General features: G+C 43.0%; 1 protein-coding gene across 1 annotated transcript; it reads right to left on the bottom strand.

The window, feature by feature from the left end:
* Positions 1 to 3,275: 3,275 nt before the first annotated feature.
* On the bottom strand, positions 3,276 to 19,139 carry LOC119164162 (uncharacterized). Its single transcript, XM_037416281.2, has 9 exons — positions 18,853 to 19,139; positions 14,031 to 14,117; positions 12,671 to 12,777; positions 11,681 to 11,713; positions 10,961 to 10,999; positions 9,765 to 10,070; positions 7,991 to 8,166; positions 6,438 to 6,634; positions 3,276 to 4,250 (listed from the first exon to the last, which is right to left on the bottom strand). Exons 2-9 carry the CDS (start codon positions 14,098 to 14,100, stop codon positions 3,901 to 3,903), a joined length of 1,278 nt encoding a protein of 425 aa, XP_037272178.2. The 5' UTR covers positions 14,101 to 14,117; positions 18,853 to 19,139; the 3' UTR covers positions 3,276 to 3,900.
* Between the last annotated feature and the right edge of the window lie 6,918 nt (positions 19,140 to 26,057).

Below are 26,057 nucleotides of genomic sequence, written 5' to 3'. Positions count from 1 at the left end.
CCAGACAGCTACGTGGAGCAATCAGAATCAGTACTATAGCCTGACTTGAAGCTTGTTCTGATGCCCATAGGTGCGTGATGAGATAAATTACTTTAATATAAAGATAACATATTTTGTCAGCATTTGCCGGCCTTCCCGCTGGCTCAGAGAAGTTTTTTTCTGTATTCAGGAGATTCGTATGACAGAGTAAACTCACCTTCAAAAGCAGGTATCGGTAACCTTCGAAGGGATTGCGTGAGTCAGCTTCATTAATAACTCGATCCGAACAACTCAGAATAATGGTACTACAGTTTAACACAATGTGTTTTCGTTGCGACTTGAAAAAAATAACTACCCAAGCACTCCGTAGAGACGGTTAATCAACAAAACTGAAGCATGCGGCCACAGGTGGTTACAGGTGTTGCTGCCGAACCCAAAGTGCCACTGGAGAACGTCCCGCCGAAAGCGGGCGTCTGCCCCGGCGAGTGAGTTTGCGCCATTGCCACGTGGACGCTGCTCTGCCCGCAACGTCACTTCCTCAGCTCGCCGCTGTCGCTTACATTAAGCTCGGAAGGCTGCCGGATTCCCGCTTTCCAGTTGCTGCTTGCGTTTCGACAGCCGGGTCTGTTTTTGCACGTGGACTGCTGCATCAGCCCGGCGAACACGAATTCTTTCCCGGATCAGTTGTCGGCAATGTTCTTGGAAAATTGTCTGCTCTTCGGGCGTTCGAAAGATCTGTGCCCTTCTCCTTGTGGAAGTTGTAAATTGAAACTGCTGCACGCACGTTAAAGAACGCGAGGTGGTCGAAATTTCCGGAGCCCTTCACTACGGTGTCTCTCATAATCATATGGGACGTTAAACCCCACATATCAATCAAACTGCTGCACGCAGGTTTGGCAGCATGGTTGCGAAAATGTGAACGACGTCACTGATAAGCAGACCCAATCAGCACCACTACCCTCATTCTCTAACACCAATATTCGCAAGGACTGACAGTTTTCGCTACTCCTTTCTCCGACAAACTATAACTGATTGGAATAAACTAAGGAAAGCATTCTCCGAACGCCCGTGAACCATTTGTGCAAATACTGTTGTTCTTTTATTACTTCCTTATCGATTTGTGTGCTTTAACGTCCCAAAACAACCATATGATTATGAGAGACGCCGTAGTGGAGGGTTCCGGAAATTTTGACCACCTGGGGTTCTTTAGCGTGCGCCCAAATCTGAGCACACGGGCCTACAACATTTCCGCCTCCATCGGAAATGCAGCCGCCGCAGCCGGGAATCGAACCCGCGACCTGCGGGTCAGCAGCCGAGTACCTTAGCCACTAGACCACCGCGGCGGGGCTTTTATTACTTCCTTAGAATTGTATCATGACCAGTTTGTTTTTTTCCAACCAAAAACATTTCGTAAAAACAACTTTCAACATTGTTTTCTGTTATTGTTATGTGGTTTGCTCACCCTGCTTGGACTTGTCCGCAGTATTTAAAAAATAAAAATAAATAAAATAAAAATAACGCAGCCAATGACACGCGTGCTTGCATACGATTCTGAGAAGGGTGTCACTATAACGACTCTCATAATAATTCCTGCGCTTGGATACGGCGTAGTTAACGACTTCAAAGACGACACAGACAATTGAGACTGTCAAGTCTCTCGTGGTGAACGGTTTTTATATCGTCTCGCAATATGGAGCTTTCCCTGAAAAGTAGTGTTTGAAAAGCAGTGATTAAAATCACCCATGTTTTGTTGTTTACGTAAGACCGCAAATGAAATCAACGACGTACCGGGGACAGTGTCTCGAAACCAAAGCACCGCTTTTGTAACTACATGCTTACTCGTTATAGTAGTCAAGTGGTTAAGGCGTTGGAATGCTTACCGTAAGGTCACCGGATTGAATACTGGTTTGTCTGAATTACGACGGTGTGGTTGAGGCCTGTTTACCTAAATTTAGGTGCACGTTAAACAACACCGTATAATTGTAATTTCCGGAGCGCGCCTCTATGACGTCCTTCGTAATCAAACTGTGCTTTTAGGTGCGAAGCAGCTTTTGTAAGAGACTGTGTTCATCCTTCCCTCACACGTCCACTGCCCCTCTGCGCATGCGCCAACTCTCCCCTTCTCCTCTTCCCATGAACGTGGCGTGAGAGCTGCCTTCACTTCGTTTCTGTCTCTCCGTCACAATTGTGCGCTCGTATATAATGCGCCGCGCGCTCGCTCCCATTGAGGCCACTTCCTTTTGTTTCTCATACAACATAATAATCACACCATATTCGACTAAAGGAAACTTGTGGGGATGCGAAAGGGCACTGGTTGTTCGGTGTTCACTTTGTAGTGCGATGGATACACACAAGGTAACACACACAAAATTGAGGGGGGGGGGGTAACTTAAGTGGTACACAACGTATACACAACTCCTCACACAAGTGAAACATACATGGAAGCATACAAATGGAACAACAATGGAAACATAAGTGAACACCAAGCCCTGCTTCACATCCTCGCGGTTCTCTATAGTGGGAGATGTAATGTTTTTGGAAGTGAAATACCAACATATACACTGGTACTTATATGTCGCTTTCGGTACCTTTTCTGGGTAGCTGAGTGCTTTCTTATGCAGCTCTGGGCCATGAAGCAAACTGCTATTGACCGTGTGGTAATGTGACGGTATTAAGCAGGCTAGTGTACGGGCGTAACAACATTTTGCGCCTCGCAAATACTTAGATGGTCGTTAACACTTGTCAAACGCATCGTCGACAGGTTATTGCAAGTACTAACATTTTCACGAGATCAGTGGAAGATGATGGTATTTATTTACACAAATCAACGTGACATCGTTTATTAGCTGCTTTCGTAATTACAGAGAAGTTTCTTATGCCTTCGGTAAAGAATCGAATGGTACATGGCATTTAGGTTCTGCTGAACAAACTATTGAGCGATGCCCTGTAGCCGTACCAAATTTACTCTCTCAGCAAACTGAAAGAAGCAGTTCAGAAGAATAGTTACGCTAATTTATTGCGTGCTTTTCTTTATAAAGGAAGCTTGTAAGCAAAATATTTTATGTAGAAGTCTCAAGGCTTACCAAAGTATCAAACCCGTAGTGCACTAGAGAAAATTTGTCCAAATAGAGCTTTCCGTCGTCCGACAAAATGATTGTTTAAATCATCAATTCGTATTTTAAAAATTTTCTGTCCTTATTAGGAACAAGAACTCTACAAGTCGTAGCAGTATAAAGTAGATGTCGAAGGATTACCTCGTCAAACATCACTTCAAAAGAACTTAATGGAATCACAAATGTGTAATTAGCGTGAAATTTATTCAATTGCCAAACACTAATTACTTCATTTAGCATACCAAAAACACTGCGATAGGCTGCATATTCATGTAACCCTGCCTGAATAGAAAATGGTGATGCGTCGCTCTCAGCCTAACACAAAGCGGTACATTGGGAATTACAGTTGAGGCACAGCATCTTGATCAGCCCCGTAAGCCCATGGCCACAGGATCAGAGCATCATGGTTCCAAAATAGCAAAGCTTTTCGGCCGGAAGTTCTTATTGCCAGTTTACCGAAGCTTTCGGTAACGTTGTGTCCGGCGCCCTTAATCGCTTTCCCTCAAAGTGGGATCGCCAACCATACGTGGACATGGGGTGTTATTGTTGACAGCGTCAAATTTTACAGTACTTTCATGGTCACTAATGGTGGCATTCTAAGCAAATCAGAGAGGCACCCCTCTGGATCAGTCAGAGTCGACTAATGGCAGAGTTGGACAATGCCCAGGATCAGACTCCTGGTTGAGCTCCTGCCTTTGCTTCCTTGCCCTAGTCCCCGTCCGATACTATAGGATATACTCAATTATGCTCGTGCGAACTATAGTGACGTAATAGCATCCTGTGATTTAGGACTCCTCTTCTTTTGCGTTTACGCTTGTAAGTTGCAAATTCCCGAGAGGCAGGAGGATTTCTTGCTGCCTGTGCGGGCGTTGAAGAGGTCGACGAGTCGCTTCGACACGGTGTCCACGGCCCTCACTTGGGCCCTAGATATGGGGCGCAACGGGTCACCGGGTGTCAGCCTGGAGACGGCCGACACGGGGCTGATGGGCGACAACGGGTTCAAGGGGTTCCACGGGCTCAGTGGACTCACAGGCGACGGGCTGAAGATGCCCGGGCCGCCGTTCAGTTTGCTGCGCCGGCCGTAGGCACGGAACGTGTCGGGAATGATCGTGAATATGTCCTTGATCTCATCGACGACCCTTGATGATCTCGGTTGTTCTGCGCAGAGATAAAATGACAAGCACGAGGCTCAGCTACGGCAGAGTGGGGGAGGGGTTACTCACTGAAATGACCACGTATCACTAAAGAGCACTAGCACGGCGTTGAGATGTGGCAGAGCTGTAAGTGACCGGTCTGAAAAAATCTATATTTAAAAGGATATTTAAAAGGCTTTTAAAGCATGCATACACCATATATTTCGGACTTCAAGCGCCTCAGTAAGATTTTTTATTGAAATACAAAATAAACGAAGGAGTTGTTGTCGCCGTTACTTGGTGATTCTACCCCTATCCACTTGATTGTTTTAAATAAAGAGTGAAAAATGAAATACATTCCTGCATAGGTGAGTACAAAATTTCTCATAAGGGCAGAACAAACACGTAGCCGCCACGCTCACTTGTAACTATATAGCCCGTTCAGTAGTGGTCACAAATCTTCGTTTCTTCAAAAAAAAAAAAAAAAAAACGTTGAAGCGCCTTCATTGTTTTGCGATTTATTTTAGATAGCCATGAGCCTAGTAGTGTTTTATCGAACGCAAAACGTTCGCTCGGGATCTAGTAAGACGTTTGTAGTTATGCTTGTTCCTGTAACTGTAACTGCTTCTGTGTACTATACTCGAATGCGTTAGCCCGTTTTATCACTGACTATGAAGCTGCCATGTGTGAGAGGTGGCCAGTTTGACCTCAAGCTGCTAATTGCACCTCTATTTCCTGGTAATGCTTGTAATCAAGTTGGAATATAAGTTTAGTAGCATTCAATTTTCGTTTAAAATTTATCTTGGTGCAGAAAAACATGTCATTGAATGTCATAAAGCAAACAAATTTCACATTCTATCTATCTATCTATCTATCTATCTATCTATCTATCTATCTATCTATCTATCTATCTATCTATCTATCTATCTATCTATCTATCTATCTATCTATCTATCTATCTATCTATCTATCTATCTATCTATCTATCTATCTATCTATCTATCTATCTATCTATCTATCTGTCTGTCTGTCTGTCTGTCTGTCTGTCTGTCTGTCTGTCTGTCTGTCTGTCTGTCTGTCTGTCTGTCTGTCTGTCTGTCTGTCTGTCTGTCTGTCTGTCTATCTATCTATCTATCTATCTATCTATCTATCTATCTATCTATCTATCTATCTATCTATCTATCTATCTATCTATCTATCTATCTATCTATCTATCTATCTATCTATCTATCTATCTATCTATCTATCTATCTATCTATCTATCTATCTATCTATCTATCTATCTATCTATCTATCTATCTATCTATCTATCTATCTGTCTGTCTGTCTGTCTGTCTGTCTGTCTGTCTATCTATCTATCTATCTATCTATCTATCTATCTATCTATCTATCTATCTATCTATCTATCTATCTATCTATCTATCTATCTATCTATCTATCTATCTATCTATCTATCTATCTATCTATCTATCTATCTATCTATCTATCTATCTATCTGTCTGTCTGTCTGTCTGTCTGTCTGTCTGTCTGTCTGTCTGTCTGTCTGTCTGTCTGTCTGTCTGTCTGTCTGTCTGTCTGTCTGTCTGTCTGTCTGTCTGTCTGTCTGTCTGTCTGTCTGTCTGTCTGTCTGTCTCTCTGTCTATCTATCTATCTATCTATCTATCTATCTATCTATCTATCTATCTATCTATCTATCTATCTATCTATCTATCTATCTATCTATCTATCTATCTATCTATCTATCTATCTATCTATCTATCTATCTATCTATCTATCTATCTATCTATCTATCTATCTATCTATCTATCTATCTGTCTGTCTGTCTGTCTGTCTGTCTGTCTGTCTGTCTGTCTGTCTGTCTGTCTGTCTGTCTGTCTGTCTGTCTGTCTGTCTGTCTGTCTGTCTGTCTGTCTGTCTGTCTGTCTGTCTGTCTGTCTGTCTGTCTGTCTGTCTGTCTGTCTGTCTGTCTGTCTGTCTGTCTGTCTGTCTGTCTGTCTGTCTGTCTGTCTGTCTGTCTGTCTGTCTGTCTGTCTGTCTGTCTGTCTGTCTGTCTGTCTGTCTGTCTGTCTGTCTGTCTGTCTGTCTGTCTGTCTGTCTGTCTGTCTGTCTGTCTGTCTGTCTGTCTGTCTGTCTGTCTGTCTGTCTGTCTGTCTGTCTGTCTGTCTGTCTGTCTGTCTGTCTGTCTGTCTGTCTGTCTGTCTGTCTGTCTTACCCGAGATAGATTCAGCAGCCCTCTTGCGACCAGTCAGTTTCTCTGTCAGGTGGTTCTGAAGGCGTCCGGCGATACTTCTGAGTGCATCGAGTGTGCTAACGAGGGAAAGTGCGTTGGGCAGTTCTTCCGACGATGCGCCTGCAGATGTCAGGTAGCTGTGCAGCTCGTTGAGTGTCTGCATGTATTCGGGCTCCTGGCTGCGTAGACATAAGAGGCCACGTGACAGTAGCGGTGTGAGTCGCACGAGCTATTACACACAACCATGGCAAGAAGAATCATAGGTGCAAACGTTAAGAAAAAGAAGAGGGTCGTAGGTCACGGCAGAAATGGGTTAAAAACATCTTAGTAGACGTGAAGAAGAAAACTTGCGCATGGTCTGGTCACGTTGCGCTCAGCCATGCCCATGTTTAGCACGTAGGCTATCAAGAGTAACAAAATTAATTCTAAAAAAAAGGCTCGCTTGTTTCAAGGAGACAGAAAATTTGATGGGGGAAGATGATGTTGAGGAAAGGACAAGCCACCATTAAAGCCCTTCGATATCGAAGTCTTAATTATTTCAATACTGAGTCAATCTTAACAGTGATACTGGAACTCGCCGTCACATACAGATTATTCAACTGATGATACTAAGGGGATTGCGAGGATAACGTGGCCTAAGCCAGCACAGGACTGGGTTCACTGACGAAACCTGGGATTGACCTTAGCCCTGCAGTGGATGTAGTGGGACTGACCATGGTGATGATTACACAAAATATAAACTATAAATTTGATTTTTAGAGTATGGAAAGGGCAGATTTGTATTTAATATACGAGGAAAGGGTAGAAGAAAGAAAGGATTGAAACCTGTGAGAAATATCTCTTAGTTTGGCATTCGGCAATGGCTTTCGAATCAAAGGGCAATATTTTTCGAGTAAAGTGTCCTAAGTTGTTCTCTAAGATGCTCAACGCCATTAGCCAATTTATAGGTAATTCACACAATCACACTTCACTGAATATTCAGCAAACTAATTGCAGCACCTGTGGTGCATAAAACGGAAATCAGGTACTCAACAGAAAAGAGGGTACTCAGTATCTGCAGTGCAAAGAAAAGTGATAATTGTAGAAACCCAAACGAATTAGAATGGCGTCTACGTATTCGTTTCTTCGCGCTGAATTTACCTAGTTTATATTCTCACATGTACCGACTAGGCCACGAAAGGACCAATGAACTTCCAAGTTAATACAAGGAAATCTGAGTTAATATTTGCTGCTTCATAGCTCAAGTAAACTGTTCCTGAGCACAATTTTCGGAGAAGTGACTACCTCTCATTACTTTTTACCGGGGTTTGATGCTCCCAATACCAGATATAATTAGTTGGTTGGACTTCACTGCAGGAAAGCTAGAACCACAGTTATAAAAACGAAACAGCTTATGATCCTCCAATTCAAGGACAGTTTGTCTTGAGAATGGCTGGCGGTCCCAAAGAGTTATCGCCGTCGTTAGTCACTACAGCCAAGTGAGCTAATGAAAACGCGAGACTGACAACCGATGTGTGCGGTTGGTTTACACTGACCTCTCCTCCTTGACCTCTTCGACCTTGTCACGTGCGTTGGCGAACCTGCTGGGCAGAGTGCGAACCATATGGAACAGACCTCGGGCTCTTTCCGGGTACTCCCGCAAAACTCCGGCCAGGTCTCCGTGCAGGATTCGTTGCATGTCGCTCATCACGCGCCTAAAGTCGAAGATCACCTGCGAGACATGTAGAACGCATTAGTCGCTAGTCAACATGCTAAGAAAGGTTGCGAACATGGGGTGTCGCTTGATCCAGCGTTTTGGCAAGGCGACTTGGCTTCGCCAGGTCTGCAACTTGGGCTATAGCTACAACAACAGGGTCAACTGCAACAGACCTCCAACAAGGCTGAAACTTGCTGCCTCGAAGAAAACAGGGCCGCTTGCCGAAACGTCGTCTCACTAAACACCCTGTCTTCACGAAAACTTCCATCGTCCTTTGAACTTTTGACTTTTTTTAAAGTAACATGAAATGTGATGGAAAATGAAGACAAGCTGCGAATCTTAGACCCATAAACAGTGGCAATGGTTCTAACCAGTGTTGTGTACTTCTAGTATACCAAGAGAACACAAAATCAAGAATGAATGCTGAATGTATGAACCCCAGTAAGAGCGTCCTTGCATATTTTCAGTTTCGGTGGTGGCCTTTGAGCCAGCTACGGTGCCCCCAAACACTAAAAAACTATCATCACGTCGGTGCGTTTTCTCCCTTGTGAGAAAAGCACACTGCTGTCCCGGCAGCCACGGCCTCCACTGAAGGGTCTGTGCCCCAAAGACATTTCTTGCCATATTGGGTGTGGCCTTGCTCGCAAGCTTCAAAGCGCGAAATACTGCAACTGTGCAGAAACCATTGGTTATCTCTTGTGCAATCGCCCTCAATTTGAATGAGGTCTCTAGATGACTGGACTCCACGGCGTGTCTTGATGAGACCAAATGATCGGCCTTTTACATCTAGAGAGATCTTGGGAGCTTGGTCTCACAGCACCGCAGCTTAAACACTGCCCGAGTCCTTTAGCAGTATTTGAAGACAACAGTATTGAGTCCCCACATGTGCCACGCTGCACTGTTTGTGTGTGCTCCTAATTGGGACTTTACTTGCATCATTGTTTTTGTCATGCTTTTACTCCCTTCTTCGGCTCCCCATGTGTAAGGTAGCAAACTGGACTTATAGTCTAGTTAACCTTCCTACCATCATTAAATTCGATCTCTCTCTCTCTCAAAGCGTTAAATAGGTGATATGAATTCAGCATACTTTCTTGAAACCAAAACGATTGTGGCTCTGTGTTCACAGAAACTCTTCATACAAAAACTTTCCTTAGAGACTGTTTTAGCCAATCACGATGTAGAAATTATAATTTGTGAGGCTGGCTATACATGGGAAAACGCAATCACAAAAGAAAAGGTTAGCGAATTCAGTCCCTTTAGATTTATACGCCTAAGCAACCACGTTATTTCTAGACAAGCTTTTAAGTATTGCCAACTAATTGATTGCCCCCCCCCTTCTTTTTACTTATCATGCGCATAACGATTGCGGTGCATTTAGCTTCCATTAAAGTGGTGACAATGATGAAATGACAATTGTGGTGCATTTACCCTGCAGTAGCTATGGGAATAAATATAACCGTGAAGCTCAGCAACATTGCAAAGAAAGGTACTAGGTGATCAGGACTGGTTCAAAAACAAAAAACCTAGACATAAAGCAATTTTCTTTGCACGAAGACAACGATACTTGTAGCTAGTGTACGTAAATGAGTGCACGTAAATGTTTTCCAGCTTACCTGCAGAATCTTCACGACTTCGACAAGAACGGTTGGGTGCTTGTCAATGGGCCTGACTTTGGTGAAAGCGTCCGTGATGCTGCTGAGATCCGGAATCGTGGGAGCCTCTGGAAAGGGCGGCTTGGATTCTGCTGGAGGAACAAGTGCTTCTTTCTTCGTCTCAGGTTCTACAGGCTTGGCAGCCTCTTTCTTTGGAGGAGGTGGCAGGTCATCTTCGACAGGTTCTTCTTCTTCAGAAGACTCCTCCGGTTCCTGGACACTCGGCTTCAACTCGCTCTGAAGCCTTCCCAGCTCCTGTCTGGCGCACTAGATCGGAAAGCAATGCAGTTGAAACATCAGCAGTTCGTAACCCCCCAAAAAAGGTACTGCAATCAACAAAAAGCTGGTTAGCTAACCAAAAATTGGCTACTCAGCCATTTTTAATACCCATAAAACGAGTTTAAAAATATTGTCGTCTATAACCGAGGTCTCAAAATAACTTCAGCTAGCGATATGCCATAGGGGGGGGGGGGATGAGAGGGGTTAGTTTATGCCAGTTAACGTTACCATTTTAAAAGTGGCCTTTCACATATTGTACATGGGTTCACTTGTGCGGCGAATTTAGCCAGAGAACTCGAACACTTAACCATACCAATTTTTAGAATCACCCATATGTGTGGTTACAATATAAAGGGTGATCATTTCAGGGTCATTTTTCAACACCATGACTCCATGAGATGCTTGACGAAAAGGATGCATCCGATAAGTGATTGATTCGCAGTATCTGAACACGCCAAAAATTCACCAACGATTAAGACACAGCGTAGTGTGGATTATGAGCGCATTTCATTTCGGGTCAACGCCAACTGTGTGTGAAGTTTCGGCTGCTCTCTCTTTGGTAAAAACCTGTTCGTACGGCGTGTTATAAATGAACGGATCTAGCCAATGTAAACAAATTGTGCTTATTCTGAGGTTGTGAGCGCATTGATATGTTCTGGCTGAACGCTTCGGTGATCTCCCATCTCACCTAACTCGCAATAAATTAAATCACCATGAAAACATCGGGGCAACTTCAATGTCCGCACTCTGACTGCTATTGAGTACCACTATGTCACGCGTACGCGTCACTACAGTTCTACACCAGGAGCATGCTTTCGACTGAAATAGCTTTATTTCGAGACAGTGGTGCATTGAGTGCCCTGTTGTGAATGACTTACCAGTGTAAAGGCCTCGGCTGGAGCAACCAAGCCGTCTTCCTGAACATGAGGGAAAAAAAGGTACTTGAGAAATATTGCATATTGAAATAGCATGTCAATTTTTCCCTAGCATAATGATGATCTCATGGGTTGAGACCATTAGCTGCATATGCCTTTGTTTCACACTTTATCTTTTCATTAAATGTTGGTTAGGATACATGTATAGAATATTTATTTCTTACGGTTAACCCTTGCAAACGTTTTACATAACATGAAGCACTTTATGGCTTATGTCATGTCGTAGCAGATTTGAAAGACAATTTAATGTCTCTAGTATATGGAGGCTGAGTTATTTAGGTTGAATAACAAACAGGTTCTCTTTCAAGCTACAGGGTTTTCTCAATAATAGTTGTTATTTTTACTAGTGAAGGAATCACTTGCTTTCTCTATAGTGCGTACACTGTCAAGCTTGATTTTTTTTGTTAGGGTAGTAGTGTAAGCTGTGATCTATCTTTAAGTTGAAAAAAAATCACATCGAAGACGTAAGTGAAGCACGAATGTTTTCTAAAAAAGAGAAAAAAGAATGGAGATGTTTATAGACGTATATTCCAACTTCTGTGTGAGTCTTACAGCGACGATTTAAGCTCACGTCTTTTGTCTACGCTCTTCAAATGCCAATTGGTTTCCTTCAAAGAGCAGATATAAGGGAACGGGTTCTTGTAATGCTCGCTTGGAACTTACAGTTTCTGTCACCCCTTCTTGTGACTTGAGACACTGCGCGAAACAAAAAACAAAAAAAAAAGCTTATACCACATGTTGAACCTTCAAATGAACTCAAGCACCATAAGTGCACATACAAAGACGAATGCAAAGTGCCCACGTGTTCAAGCACATACAAAGCTATGTCGCGGGATGGAATCCCGGCTGCGGCGGCTGCATTTCGGATGAAGGCGAAAATGCTGTATTCTCATGCGCTCAGATTTGGGTACCCGTTAAAGAACCCCAGGTGGTCGAAATTCCCGGAGCATTCTACTTCGGCGTCTTTCGTAATCATATTGTAGTTTTGGGACGTTAAGCCGCACATATCCATCAAGCACAAACAAAGCTGCCGCGAGTTTTTCGAATTAAATGAATGTATCTAGCCAATCCTGATATAATTGGTCCCTGCGGTGTCTGCCGAAAAACAGTGCCATCTGTTATGTTGTTCAGGAGATACTGCTGACCACGCCTGACGCGGAACAAGGTTGGACTAAGAGGAGCTCCGCTTATAAACTTATCTACCATGATCTTCGCGGAGATGATTAACCAGCTAACCTGAAACATGTGGCACCGGTGTTTATCACGAGCTGAAAGTCATGGAAGCGTCTTCTGATGCAGCTTTTGATTTATGACCACATTTATGATATGCGCGCTTCCAACTTAGCGTTTCACGAGTTAATGATGTTAAGAACGCCCCAAGGATTTTACCGTGAACGATGCATGGTGCGGCGAGCATCATCCCTGGCTATGTGTGCTCACAACACCGAAGGCACACTTGTGCGAACATAGGAACCCTTCGAGCTTGTGATAGCTGGCAATCCTTCTTTATTGCGATTTCGGCACACTCAAAGGCCACTCCATTTTCTGACCTCCGAGCAGTAGTATTGTATGTGGAACCTGTGCTATGTAATTCCGGTGAACAAAATGTTCCTTTTTCGAGCGGTATGCAGACACGCTGTGAAAAGGACTCACCTCTGGTATTGCGGATTGACTGGGAACATCCGTCTTTACGAGTTCATTACTGTCTGGAAGCTTGATGCTGATTGGTACGTTGTCAACAAACTTGACGGCAGGGGCGCCTGCAGTAGGCGGCACATGGAAAGTATTTTACCTTTTATTGAAACAAGGCAGAAGTTCAGGGGAAGCTTTGGATGCTTGGATTGATGAAAAATTACTGAACGGGAGATTTTGCTGAAGGCGAAGTTTCGGCAAGTGTTTCTGTCTTTTTCAAGAAAGCAATGTAGTGGTGGCTTAGTAGAAACTTGTGGTCAACGAAACAACAAAAGCTCCTGCCTTTTTCAAGACTCTTCAAGTCATTGCCTTACTTATGGCTGGTGCCTTGATTGCGAAAAGAACCTTGAAGAAGGCAAGGTTTGAAAAAGCATAAAAAAGGACAAAACCACCTAATGCTTTGTTGACCTCTTGTTGACTACTCGTTATTTAAGGCAGAATACACGATTTTTTGAAATGTAGGCTCTGACGACATCCACTGCTCAAGAATTTTAGTCTCTTTTAGCATTACTCGTTCGCAACGCATTTTTTAAAAACCATCTAGAGGTTTTGCATACATTGATAACGCTATAATTTTATCTGTGAAGAACCCATACTGCATTTCTTAACATCTGACAAGTCACTCATTAATTACATAGACAGAAACGGTGTTCATTCAATTAGTAATCAGTATAAGAGAAGGGTGAGGCGTCGGAGCAGCTTTTTCTCTCAAAACATAAAATTGGCCTCAAGTACTGTGCCTCATAACGGTGACACTTTTAACATCATCTTAAGCAGTGTTCATAGTATTATGAAGCTTCAATGCAAGTCATAATTCTGCCAAAATTTTTGCACTACGATCTTCGCAACCCTTGTCCTGGCGACACATACATTGCAACTTATTTGCACAATTTGCAAAAAAAATTACATTGACCAAAAGAGAGAAAAAATTACTCGCGAAACATATTTTTCTGCATGGCATAGGAACAATATTACCTTCTAAAAGAAAATTACATCTATCGTATTATTTCGCCAAAGTCCAACGACAGTCCGCTAACATCTATCCGCCTTACCCTCGGAGTCATATCAAAATATCACGCCTTTAAGTGACAGAATTTGATAAGTTATGCGACTTTATGCTTAAAATGTAATTTGACAACACCCTTTTAACATTTATATAACTTAGTTTTATATGCACGAAATTGATTGAGCTACTAAATGAGAGCTAACGGTCGTTTAATATCCATGTACTCGAATAATAACACCAGGTTTACTTAAGCTACGAGCATTACCGTTGTTTTATCGTGTGTGCTTCAAATATAAAGCAAACCACTTTGCTCACCTTGTGAAAATGGCACCACAATTGCAGCGAGTGCTACGAGCAATAGCATTCTCATTGTTCTGTTTACCATGACTAGCGTCCGTAAATCTGAAAAAAAGACGATTAAAATGAGCTTTTACGGTTTTGAATCACTGCACAAAATGAATGAGCATGACCTCACCGTGAAACTTAAAAGTAAAAATAAATGTTTTATAATCGCTGTTCTCGATTTGTAACAAGATACGTTTTGAGTGCCATTAGCCCTGGTGCTGTCTAGATAATAACAGAACATCTTAAATCACTTCATTTTCAAGTTATGATGTCGGTTGTAAAAGATTCCGAAACGTCCCCTGAGCGAAGGAAAGCTTTCTCAGAAAATGTTCCCTTAAACTATCGAACGTTCTTTTGAAGCGAAGCTTGTATTTACGGACCTGTGGAGTTGGTGTTACAACAGCAACAAAGAAACTTTCTTCTTGACTGACACACTCTAAAGAAAGATTTTAAATATTGTCGACATGAAGATTTCAGCTCACATTTCTTGGGGAGGGGTGGAACATGCAGTACGTGCAAATGTTCGCCATAGCGAATTGTTTATTCTTTACTGCTCCAATCTCTCTATATGCACCATCAGTCAGATATGTTTCAAGAAGCAGTGTTGAAAAAAAAGCCAGTTTCGCCGCAAGGGGGAAGCAATAAATGCGATACGAACAACTTGGAGCGCAACGCTGAGAACGACAAGCAGATCGAAATGGGCAGCACGCTACTCTAGCACAAATGACGCATGAAAACAACACACACACGCCGAGAGCGAACTAACAACGTTGACGGCTTGACACTTTATGTGCTCGTTATAAAAACACGACGCCCGAAACGTAATCAGAGGTACAGACGAGTGCAAACTAACAAGTGTCCCAGTTGTTGCTTTGCTACGTAGAAAAGCATGCTCTTTTCGCAAACAGGAGCGAAGTGAACTTTGTGCGCCCGGCAACCACAACGCAATCGTTCCAGCGAAAGCCGAAGGCGCACGATTCTCCGCCGCCGCAGGATGGGCACGCGCGCACGAGCGTCTACGCACCCACTCCTCCATGGGGCAAAGTACGCGTTGGAGATGAGCGCGCGCCCGCGCATGGCGACGAGCTGGGCGCCGGGTGCACTGATTGCGCCATCTTGCGGGTGATGCTGAAAACACCCTAATTTTTCGGAGATTCTTGCTGTTGGAGCAAGCCCTTCGTGGCTCAGTGGTTAACGCTACGCACTCAGGAGCGAGAGATCGGACGTTCGATTACACGCGCCAGTGTCTCCTTCTTCTAGGTTAATTTTCTCTCTCTCTCTCTACACACACACACACACACACACACACACACACACACACACACACACACACACATATATATATATATATATATATATATATATATATATATATATATATATATATATATATATATATATATATATATATATATATATATATATATATAGTAAGTTTTGTCGGGTGTTTTCACACGGCCGCTAAGCCAAGAGTGATCCTTTAGATAGCAACGAAGGATCTTTACCACATAATATGCGTACTAATGGTATTAACCCAATTTCACGGCTCATGCCCGTCTGTGGCACATACCCAAGCAATTGCCTTGTCGACTAGGTCAAGAGAGCGAGAGAGAATAAACTTTTATTATTAACAAATGCACACTGAGCCTTCCTTGGATGGGGCCCTCAGTCCAGGGCTCCATTGCCTTGCGCGACCCTGCAAGCCCTCTGAACCAGCTGGTGCTTTTCCTGCCGGCGTAAGCGGAGCAGTGCAGACTCCCAAGAGGAAGGGGTGGGGTTGAGAATGGGAGGAACGCCCTGTGGGGCAGAGCGTTCCCACGTGGAGTGGTACACTGTCGGTACGGATACACAGAAGGGGCAGTAGGAGGGGTAGAAAGTCGGATGAAAGCGATTTAGCATATAGAGGCAAGGAAATGAATTGGTATGTAGTTGCCACTAAGAGACTAGGTCAATTGACCATGATTTTCTGTTGTTTATTGTAATAATACTTGTTGGGGGCTCGACGTCCCGGAATCACCATATGAATATGAGAGACGCCATAGTGGAGGGCTCCGGAAATTTCGACCACCCAAAGTTCTTTAACGTGCGCCTAAATCTAGGCACGCGGGTCTTTTTCACCTCCATCGATAGTGCGGCCGCCACGGCCGGTATTTGTTCCCGTGAACTGCGTCACCAGCCGAATGCCTCAGCCTTTGGACCACCGTGGCGGGTTTTCCCAATGTTTATTGAGCAGAAAAATACGGACGCTTTCTATCGACGATGCAAAGACACATAGAGAAACACTACGCTCTATAAACTGCTTTTCATTTGTTGTTCCCGTAGATGCTTTGTGGATGTCGTTACCTGAGCAAATTTCTCTCATATAGTTTGTTTATCCTCGCACAGATGTGATTTGCATGTAGCAACACGTTTATGTTTAATTTTACACTGAGCGTTGTGTTATCTTGGTGGGTTTTGGGTTCACAGGGAGCAGGTGCTTTGTCGAGCTTTTATGCCTTTTCGCCGGTCCCCTAGGCAAAAAGGCAATTTGTACATCCCCTTCTTTTATTGTACCCCCTTTCCTTTTATAAACAAATAAAATTAAAAAAAATAAACTTCAAGTCCAACTTATATAAGAACGCTTCGTTCCAATATTTTGTGTTGGCGGACTGAATGATCATTGCTGGGCAGCGTGTAGTGTTGATATCAGGAATTGTATTTTTTTTTCAGGAGAAGTCTGGCTTCGACATACTCGAATTTTTATGATCGCGTGACTGTCCCTTCGTTGGAAAATGGTAGAGGCCTGTGGTCGTTGTATTGAATACGACGCCATGCGGATTCAGCCCGAAAACAGTGTTTCCGGAAATGGCCACTAATTTTGATAAAATTATGCACTTACATTAGGAGTGTGCCTTGCGTAATTTCAAATATATGAAAGAAATAAAAAGAAATTAAGAAAGAAATGCAGTAGTTCCAACCCGTCAAGCATTGCTTGCTCTTTTGCCGGTAGAGGAAAGGCTCCTAATCCTGTTATTAACGCTCTCATCAATATATTTCCAATAAACTTCTACAACATGTCCACTTCTTAATTTTTAGTTCACACAGAAAGCAATTCATGAGCCGACTTCAACGACCATAATCCTCAATGTAAATTTCGCCAATGATAAATATCGGGCTCGTTCTTTAGAGTTATTTCATTTGGCCAGTGAAGAAGTGTTTTCTTTTTCCCCACGACGCCCAAGTTAACTGCGTTTCAGCGGAAAACGCACCTCTTACCTGGCAAGTGTACAAGTTGCAAGTAGATGTAATCATTCCAGGAAAGTTGAGGCGCAAAAATACACCCCGACAACAAGGGGAGGTAACAGTCTACCTGGAAGTTCCTCGTGTTTTAGCCGCCACAGTCACACTCCCGCACTGCTGCGAATATATTTGTCTAATTGCCCGTTTCTTTGTTACTTTTTAGAAACGCAAAACGTTTACCCGGTTCCTCATATCAGTGTTTACCACTGCGGCAAACATGCTTATAGAAACTAGAATGACTGTGTATATTCGGCTGTACCAAGTAAGCTAAATAGAAGTTATGAATAAATCCAAGGTTTACACCGCAATTAATATAAAAATTGCACCGTATTTTTAAAACCGTTTCTGATGTCAATCACTCGTCAAGCCTTCGCTTCGTACTATCACATTTTATGGTATTTTTCTGAAAACGTCAAAGCTGTAACAGTTAGCTTGCTTAACGTGGAATATTGTGTGGCATTGCACATGTGCAAATACGTGCCACAAAAAGAAGTATGCATGTTCACAAAAGCGTCTTGTGCTTAAAATTTTGCTAATGGAATGTCGCAGCCAATCATGATGGGAGACATGACATTAGCGAAGCCGGTTGACCAATTGGGGAGCGCACTTGCGTAAAGAGATATAATGTGAATTTGGACGGAGATTGTCAAATGGTTCCAGAAAATGGTTGCAGAAAGGGGTGTACTACTCAGTCAGACACATGTGCCTTTTTGTCACCCCTCTTAGACAGGACAAGGGTACACATTATTTGTCTTTGTCTAAATTAAACTTGAAAGTTGAAAGCTGAAAGGGCAAAACACACGATGCATTGGCAACTAAGCTATACTTGCGTACGTGACTGAGCTTATATTTTAACAGAATGACACCTTATAGCTTAACTCGCTGAAACTAATTTCCTGCGCTTACAAATGAATGTCGCAAGCAGAATAAACATCCCATGTTATAAACGGAAAATCCATTGCATCACCACTCAGCGTTCTAGTATAAAGACAGCTGTGTTCGTTAAGGGCGCTTGGTCTCTTGAAACATTCTTGCTTGCTTTGCATGATTCGACTTTAATTAGTCGTAATTGTTTCTCGGGCAAGAGAAACGTGTTGATTAACTTCATTAGCAACTTATATACATTACACAACGTCGCATGGGATGCTAGGCACTTGTATACACTAGACTTGTTTGGCGATGAAACTTGTGTACACTATAAGCAAGTCCACATGTTACACAAGACGTATATATACTGTAGGCCGCTTGTACACTAGGCAAGCCTGCATGTTACTTTAAGCACTCGCATTCACTAGACATGTTTCCTGAGTCAAGTTGCATACACGAAGCGAGTTCGCATGCTACATTAGGCACTTGTGTACACTTCTGGAATGTGGCACGGGGCATTATGTATATATGAGCCAACTTGCGTACAATAGGCAAGTTTCCATGTTACACTAGGCATTTAGATGCATTAGGCATGTTTCACAAGGCAACTAGTATCCTGACGAAGCCACACAGTGTGTAAACATACCTGATGATCCGGTATGATGGGAGTATCCGAGAACTTTGCGAAGACCACCGATGTCGCGAACTGTTTTAACCCTACGAGTGAGTCTGAGACATCCGCACACCGGTGGTTAAGAGACAGAACACACTCAGCCAAGTGTGACGTCAACAACGTCACTCGATGCAGGTGCCGGTAACAGCTCGCCATTCGCTGGCGGTGAGAGGATTAACGCCAAAGAAAGAGAGACACTTTTCCCTCTTTGTCGCCATGCCACTCGGTCCAGTCTTGGCCGCTCAACACACACACAAGCACATACGCTTACGCATCTGAGGAAGGCCCCGAGCCATCAGTCCAGCGAGAAAACAAAAATTTATAAATACACGCGTCATAGGCGTGCGCGTTCTCCCGGCTACCTGTCTCGCTCCTTTCTTCCTCCTCGAGTCATTCGAATAGGCGCCTAGACAACTCGCCAAGGTCACGGACGCGTACCGGATAACGTGCAAGGGTGTCTTCATTACACGGGGCGCGGACGCTGTTTTAACTGCCGCATTTAACAACGGCGTGATGCCTGGTGGTCTCATTAAACGGCGTGACGTACATAGAGGTCGTCTGACTCATAGCGGCGAATTCGTACAGAAAACAACCACTTCTCGGACGTGGTGCTCGGGAGAGTTGATTTCTGACCACTCGGCTTGATGCCGAGACACCTTTGCAATTTTGACGTTGTCTTTTTTTTTTTTACTTAGGTAAGTCCAGCCTACTCGTAATAGCCTTGCAGTCTGTGCCTATGAGGTTTCTAATGGCTTTGGAATGGAAGTGCACGGCTTTGCAGCACTTCTGACCATGTCGTTGAATGACGAGTCGGAGGTTGGGGGAAGGTGGGAAGGCTTGAATATTCCAATGTGGGTTACGGCTGCTTGATGCAATCTTTCTAACGTGGGCGGAGATGATCAATTTTCGTATTTTATTTCTAAGGCAATTTTACCATCAGTCGAACGCCACCGCACTCACGAGACGTTGTACGAAGCATTGCTCAATGTTTTAATTATATGAAGTTAGCCAAGCAGCATCGTGCAAGGAACGGTACGATGTTAACATCACTAGCTAGTCATATAATGCACGTGTATAACAAATCAGCGCTAGTTGAATGCGATGGTTGATAAAGTTAAAAGAGTGCTTTATTTAACAGGACATTGATGAGTTGGTTTGTTGGTGGCTTGTTTCAATGGTTTTCACTTTTTTCATAGAGATATACTCGAAAACTTCAGTACAATAGGCATAGCTTGTTGTGCATGTGGACGATGCGGGTTCACTTTGAAGATGCGGACAGGAAAGACAAGGGACACACAGATTTCGTACAGTAGTCGGCCTTGTGCAGCTAATTTTCTTATTTCCACTCACGCCATAAATTTTGCCTCTTCTTTAATTTCTTCCTTGTGCTGGGTCGAAAGTGCCGTTACACCTTCACTTGAATATGTTTTTCTCGTTTCAGTCATTCTTTCATATGTACCATTAAAAAAGCTGAGCAAATAATTTTTCTCAGCATAGCCTTAGCAGTGGATTCTTGCCAATGGGAACAAAAATTGAGTAAAAATGTATTTCGTGAACCCAGGGCATTATTCCCATCTCACTTTTCCTGCTTCAGTTTCTCGCTTGTTCTATATCTGATCATATGTTCGTTAATGGTTTTGACTGAATCGACAGAACAGTACGGCTGTACGTTATCATTTACAGGATTTTATTGCATAATAAGTTCGATTTTTTTAGTAAAACACTGTTAAAGTGAACTGCACAAGTCTCATCTCCATGATATGCAGTCGAGAGAAGTGGTGGGATGGCTTCAAGCGAATGTTTTTTTTTTTTGTTCGGGCTCAGCAAAGGAGCCCACAACGATGACGGCAGCAGAAGCAACCGAGAATGGCGATTCTCTCCGAGTGATTGAGATACGAAATTAACAAGGCATCTCGTAGCAAACAGATAGATAGATAGATAGATAGATAGATAGATAGATAGATAGATAGATAGATAGATAGATAGATAGATGGATAGATAGTTAGATGGATAGATAGTTAGATGGATAGATAGATAGATATATAGATAGATGGATAGATGGATAGATAGTTAGATGGATAGATGGATAGATAGTTAGATGGATAGATAGATAGATAGATAGATAGTTAGATAGATAGATAGATAGATAGTTAGATAGTTAGATAGATAGATAGATAGATAGATAAATAGATAGATAGATAGATAGATAGATAGATAGATAGATAGATAGATAGATAGATAGATAGATAGATAGATAGATAGATAGATAGATAGATAGATAGATAGATAGATAGATAGATAGATAGATAGAATGGGTTGGATTACATAGCGAAATTTCATTTTTTTTTCGGAGTGTTGGCGATTACGTAGTGCTTCGCGGTCACTCCTTAAGCCCGACAAGATAATTTGAATAAATATTCGAAGAATTTACTTCTTCACAGTTTATTCACGGAATTACAGCTTGGACAGATCAAAGCGATAATCGGCTCTATAGGGAACATATAGTATACTACATAGGATATTGCTGAATAAATACCACACAAAAGCAATTGGGAACCAAGCGAATAATAAACATACAGTGCAAGAGATATGCACTGCACATAAGCGTCACACATATATGACTGTGTGCTAGGACGCGAGAAAATAGACAAAAAAAAGCTCACACAGTCACTCACGCACTCACCCATTATATGACTCGAAATGAAAGCCATCTTTTATTTTTTACTCTCTAGGTATTGATTCGCTCCTGTCACCCATCTGAAAGTTTCTTAATCTATAGCAGTTTTGTCCTGCCTCCAGGAAAGGAGGCATCGGGAAGTTTCCACACGACACCTAGCTTTGCACCGACCCTGTCCTCTCTACAATGTGCAGTGAACATTTCTAGCAGCCGCTCTAGCTTACAAAGATTAGAGACCGATGACGGCAGAAACCATTCTTGAATGCCATCGGAGAAACCATTCAGAGGCCATCGCGGGGGAAGGCGACGAAGGTGGTGCTCAACTTCTTGAAGGCAATAGACTTGCACCGGCGACTACAGACCTAAAGTGTTAGGACGACTGTGGAGTGTGACTGAGTGTGTGTGCTGTTTCCTCTCTTCCTTGCTTCCTTCGTCATTAGATCTCCTCCCTTTCCCTTGTGTAGGGTAGCGTACCTGTCTTTACAGCTCTGGTTAACATCCCTGGATCTTCTTCCCTCCTTTTCCTTCGTTCCCCTTCCTGTGATCGCTCTATTTTTGACCAAGCGAGGTTGCCATGGAATGACATCAGCACGCGACGTCACGTTGTGAGACAGCACAGTGACACAATGATGATGTCATAATGGCGTCTCGAAATTAGTTAATCTGTGACGTCATGAAGATGTCATACGGTGGTGTAACCACGTGCTGAAGATTTCTTGCGCCACTCGTGTCTATGATGCCGACACCGGTCAATTTTTCCGTTCGACGAGGTGTATAAGGTGGTCGCCTTAAAAGAAAGAAAAAAAAGAAAAGAAAAAGGGCCATTCGCCATGACTGAAAGCAAGACAGTGCGAAGCCAAGCCATTGCGAGTGTTGCGGAAATATCGGACTCATCTCATCCTTAGCTGAAAATGACAGGGGTATGCAATTGTAATGTCTCTGGCAGACTGTCGCTTACTCCATTATACACCAACGAGACGACGTCGGGATACAAGCTGTAGGCGTGTCATAACCGAAAGAAGGAGAAGGATACTCGGAAATGTAGGTTCTCGGAGTGTAAGGCGTCGGAAGTCCATGCATGTCTAATGTAAGTGGCTGGGGGCAACTTTGTACTAATGATGTGGGAAAGGCCTATAGTTAGGGTGATGTTTTTTTTGTTCCCATTACAATATAGACAGAGTGACTAAAGAAATTACAAAATAATGTTAGCAGTGAACAAACAGGCGGCAAAGCAAATATTTAATTCGCAAGTGAGAGCATAACTGTATACAATATCATCAGGGAACGTATCGGGACAGCTTCGTGAAAAGACGTAGATGCAATGTGATCCGGAAGACTATTCAAGCTGGTTAGAACACATAAAAAAACGAATTGAAAGTAAACTCAGCCCCTCCCCAAATTTTTTTTTTTCAGTTTTGCATGTGTATACACACATCCAAAAGCACAAAGTGTCATTGAACCCCGCCGGAAAAAAGTTATGGCTGTTAAGGAGTAGTAGTAGTTATGACTGGTAACTGGCTGGTAACACCGTACCACCGTAGTCGAAATGCAGCTTTATTAAAAACTTTTAAACTATACTTCAACTGGGTACCCTCGCATGAAAATATCAAAATAGCTAATAAAATTCTTGCTGTCTATCAAAGCCACATGATGACCACAGGAACACGGTGCGGTTCCTTACTTGCCGTATGGCAAATCGGCTTTAAGCACCATATATTAACATCAAAAGTTTAAAGCCGCAAAAAAAAAAAGTTAGGCTTTAGTGTGAGAGCATATCATGACTTTTTGTTTCCTATAAGAAGGAACGTATTTTTATGTGGGACATCACTCGTCAATGTTTATCGGTGGGTTTGTCCAGCAACAAGCAGGCTGACCCTGACCAGTACAATGCGAAACAATGCCAAGTCAACCAAATTTATTTATTTATTTATTTCGACATACTGCCAATCCCTTCAGGGATTTTAGCAGGAAGGGCGTGAACATAAAAATTCGAATACGTACACAATAAAGACATACATCGCGATAAAGTACAGAATGAAACTAACAGAATCGGATCATTTAACAATTTCAGATCAAAGAAGGCATAAAACATTAGTGTAAAGAAAAGTTGTCAGAAGAAAATAAATGCAGCGACTTGATTGACACATTGGTTGACATATTGGCATATTTATCAAGAAACACAACAAGAAATTACAGCAATAAGAAACTACCCTACAATACGGCGAAGTATTTCAAGGAAGGGCAAATTTATACACACTGAAAAACAGAAATATGTTCAAGAATCAACAGATCGATTTCTCTTCACCTGAATTCAGTATTAAAAATTGCTTAAAGAAAAAATATGATGACATGACACTTCGCTTGTACAATGTTCACACGAACACTCATATTAAAATCAACCAGGTGATTCCGTTTGCATAATACAAAGTTCATTTTCGACAAGGGTTAGAAATTTTGCTAATTCGGTAGTGCTGGAGATACTCGGATCCAGTTTATTCCATTCATTAGTGGCTATCGGAAAGAATGAGTACCTAAAGCAGTTTGTGTTGGAGTATTCGTTAAGTCTCATTGGGTGTTTTTGGCGTGTTGTTCTAGTTTGATCAAACGTAAGATAGGCGGATACATCAATGTTTAAATGACCATGGATTAATTCATGTATGAATTTGGCACGTGCTAACCTTGTTCTATTCATTAGAGTAAGTAATCCAGCTTTTTTAATTAGTTTAGTCGGAGAATCTGTATGTCTGTACTTGTTGTAAATGAACCTCATAGCTTTCCTTTGTATTCCTTCCAGTTTCGTGATTTGCTGTACGCACGCGATCTCAACAAGGACGGCGAAACGGCTGCCACTGACGTCGCGATTTGAATGTTGCCACAAACGAACAAAAGAAAACTTGGCATCATGCTTTAAAAACCGCGGTGCATGCACGAAACTCTCTCGAAGAACTTTCTCGCCGACCTCCAAAGCAATGACGTCACCGCTTCCGGCGCGAGCTGGGCTGCGATAGCCTCGGAAAAGTGTCCGACTTCGTGTGTGCGTGCCTCGAAGCACCGCCTTTTTTTAAGAACGCGGGAAAACGCGAGAACGACACGTGTGCTAGCAACAAAGCCCATTGATTCAGCCTTAAATAGGCACACATGTCACCGCACTCGACGAGTTCTGCATTTGTGCCAGAAACACGCCGAAAGGGATGACGCAAGTCAATGCATGCTTAAGTTTTTTGTTGATAAAATGCAGCCAGTGAAGAAAGGCTTGGGTGGAAGGGGAGTAGAACAGAACTGTGAGCAATGCAAGGACCCTTAAAGGGCCTCTACACGACATCTGAAAACCTGAAGAATGAGCTTGTTATTCTCTCCTGCGGCGTTTTCCCTCTTTTTCTGCAAAATTAGGGACGCCAGCTGTTTGTTCACATAACGTCAGGATAAAATAGCTCTCGACTAGTCAGCACACGAGGGATATCTGTCGGGAATTGTCGCTTACCTCGTTTTGCCACGCAATCGCATGCTCAGTCTGTCTTGTCTCGCCCGGCTTTCCTGCACGGTAGACTAATTTCAGTTCGTTTCATGCGTTTGTGACTGTGCAAGTGAAGAAAGTAGTATTTAGTCATAAAACTGCGAAATTCTGACTGGCTCAACGCATACAGTGCTGACATTCCACGTGTTTGGTCAAAAAGTTATTGGAAAGGAGGATTGATTGATTGATATGTGGGGTTCAACGTCCCAAAACCACCACGTGTTTACGAGAGACGCCGCAGTGGAGAGCTTCGGAAATTTGGACTACCTGGGGTTCTTTAACGTGCACCAAAATCTGAGCACCCGGGCCTACAGCATTTTCGCCCCCATCGAAATTGCAGCCGCCGCAGCCGTGATTCCATCCCGCGACCTGCAGGTCAGCAGCCGAGTACCTTGACCACTATAACACCACGGTAGGGCAAATTGAAAGTAGGAGAAAACACTTATAGAAAGGGCATTGAAGGTGAGCGAGAAACAAATCCTTCAACGTCATGTATATCAGGGGATTAATGTTCCGAAAGCACCATATGGTTTATGAGAGACGCTGTAGTGGTTGTCAAAAAAAAAAACAAAAAAAAACAAAAAAAAACATGGGGCTCAAGTATTTCGCCGAAACGAGGCCGCCGCAACCGGTATACAATCCCACGACCTTCGTTTCAGCGGTGGAGCAGCACTAACCTTTGTAGGCCAAGGCCAAGGACTTTGTAGGCCTTTGTAGCCAAGGACCTTGTACGACTAACCGCTGCGGCGGGAATTAATATGTCATTCTTCCCCAACCAAGTGCTCTTTCAAATCGTGACTAATTCAGTTACGTTTTGCACTCCGTTAATATTGGGTCACAGGGAACACAATAGACTGCAAGTATGGCTACACTCTAAAAAAAGAGCGAGTAAAAAGGGTGTCTTTTTGTCCCACAACAATAATCGTCATCAGGCTTGCGTGCGCTTCCTTTCTTGAAAACTTGGCACTGGTCACTTTCTTATTGAGA

Source organism: Rhipicephalus microplus, chromosome 8 (genome assembly GCF_043290135.1).
Source record: "Rhipicephalus microplus isolate Deutch F79 chromosome 8, USDA_Rmic, whole genome shotgun sequence".
In the NCBI taxonomy this organism is placed as follows: domain Eukaryota; kingdom Metazoa; phylum Arthropoda; class Arachnida; order Ixodida; family Ixodidae; genus Rhipicephalus; species Rhipicephalus microplus.
This window is presented reverse-complemented; position numbering and strand designations above follow the sequence as displayed.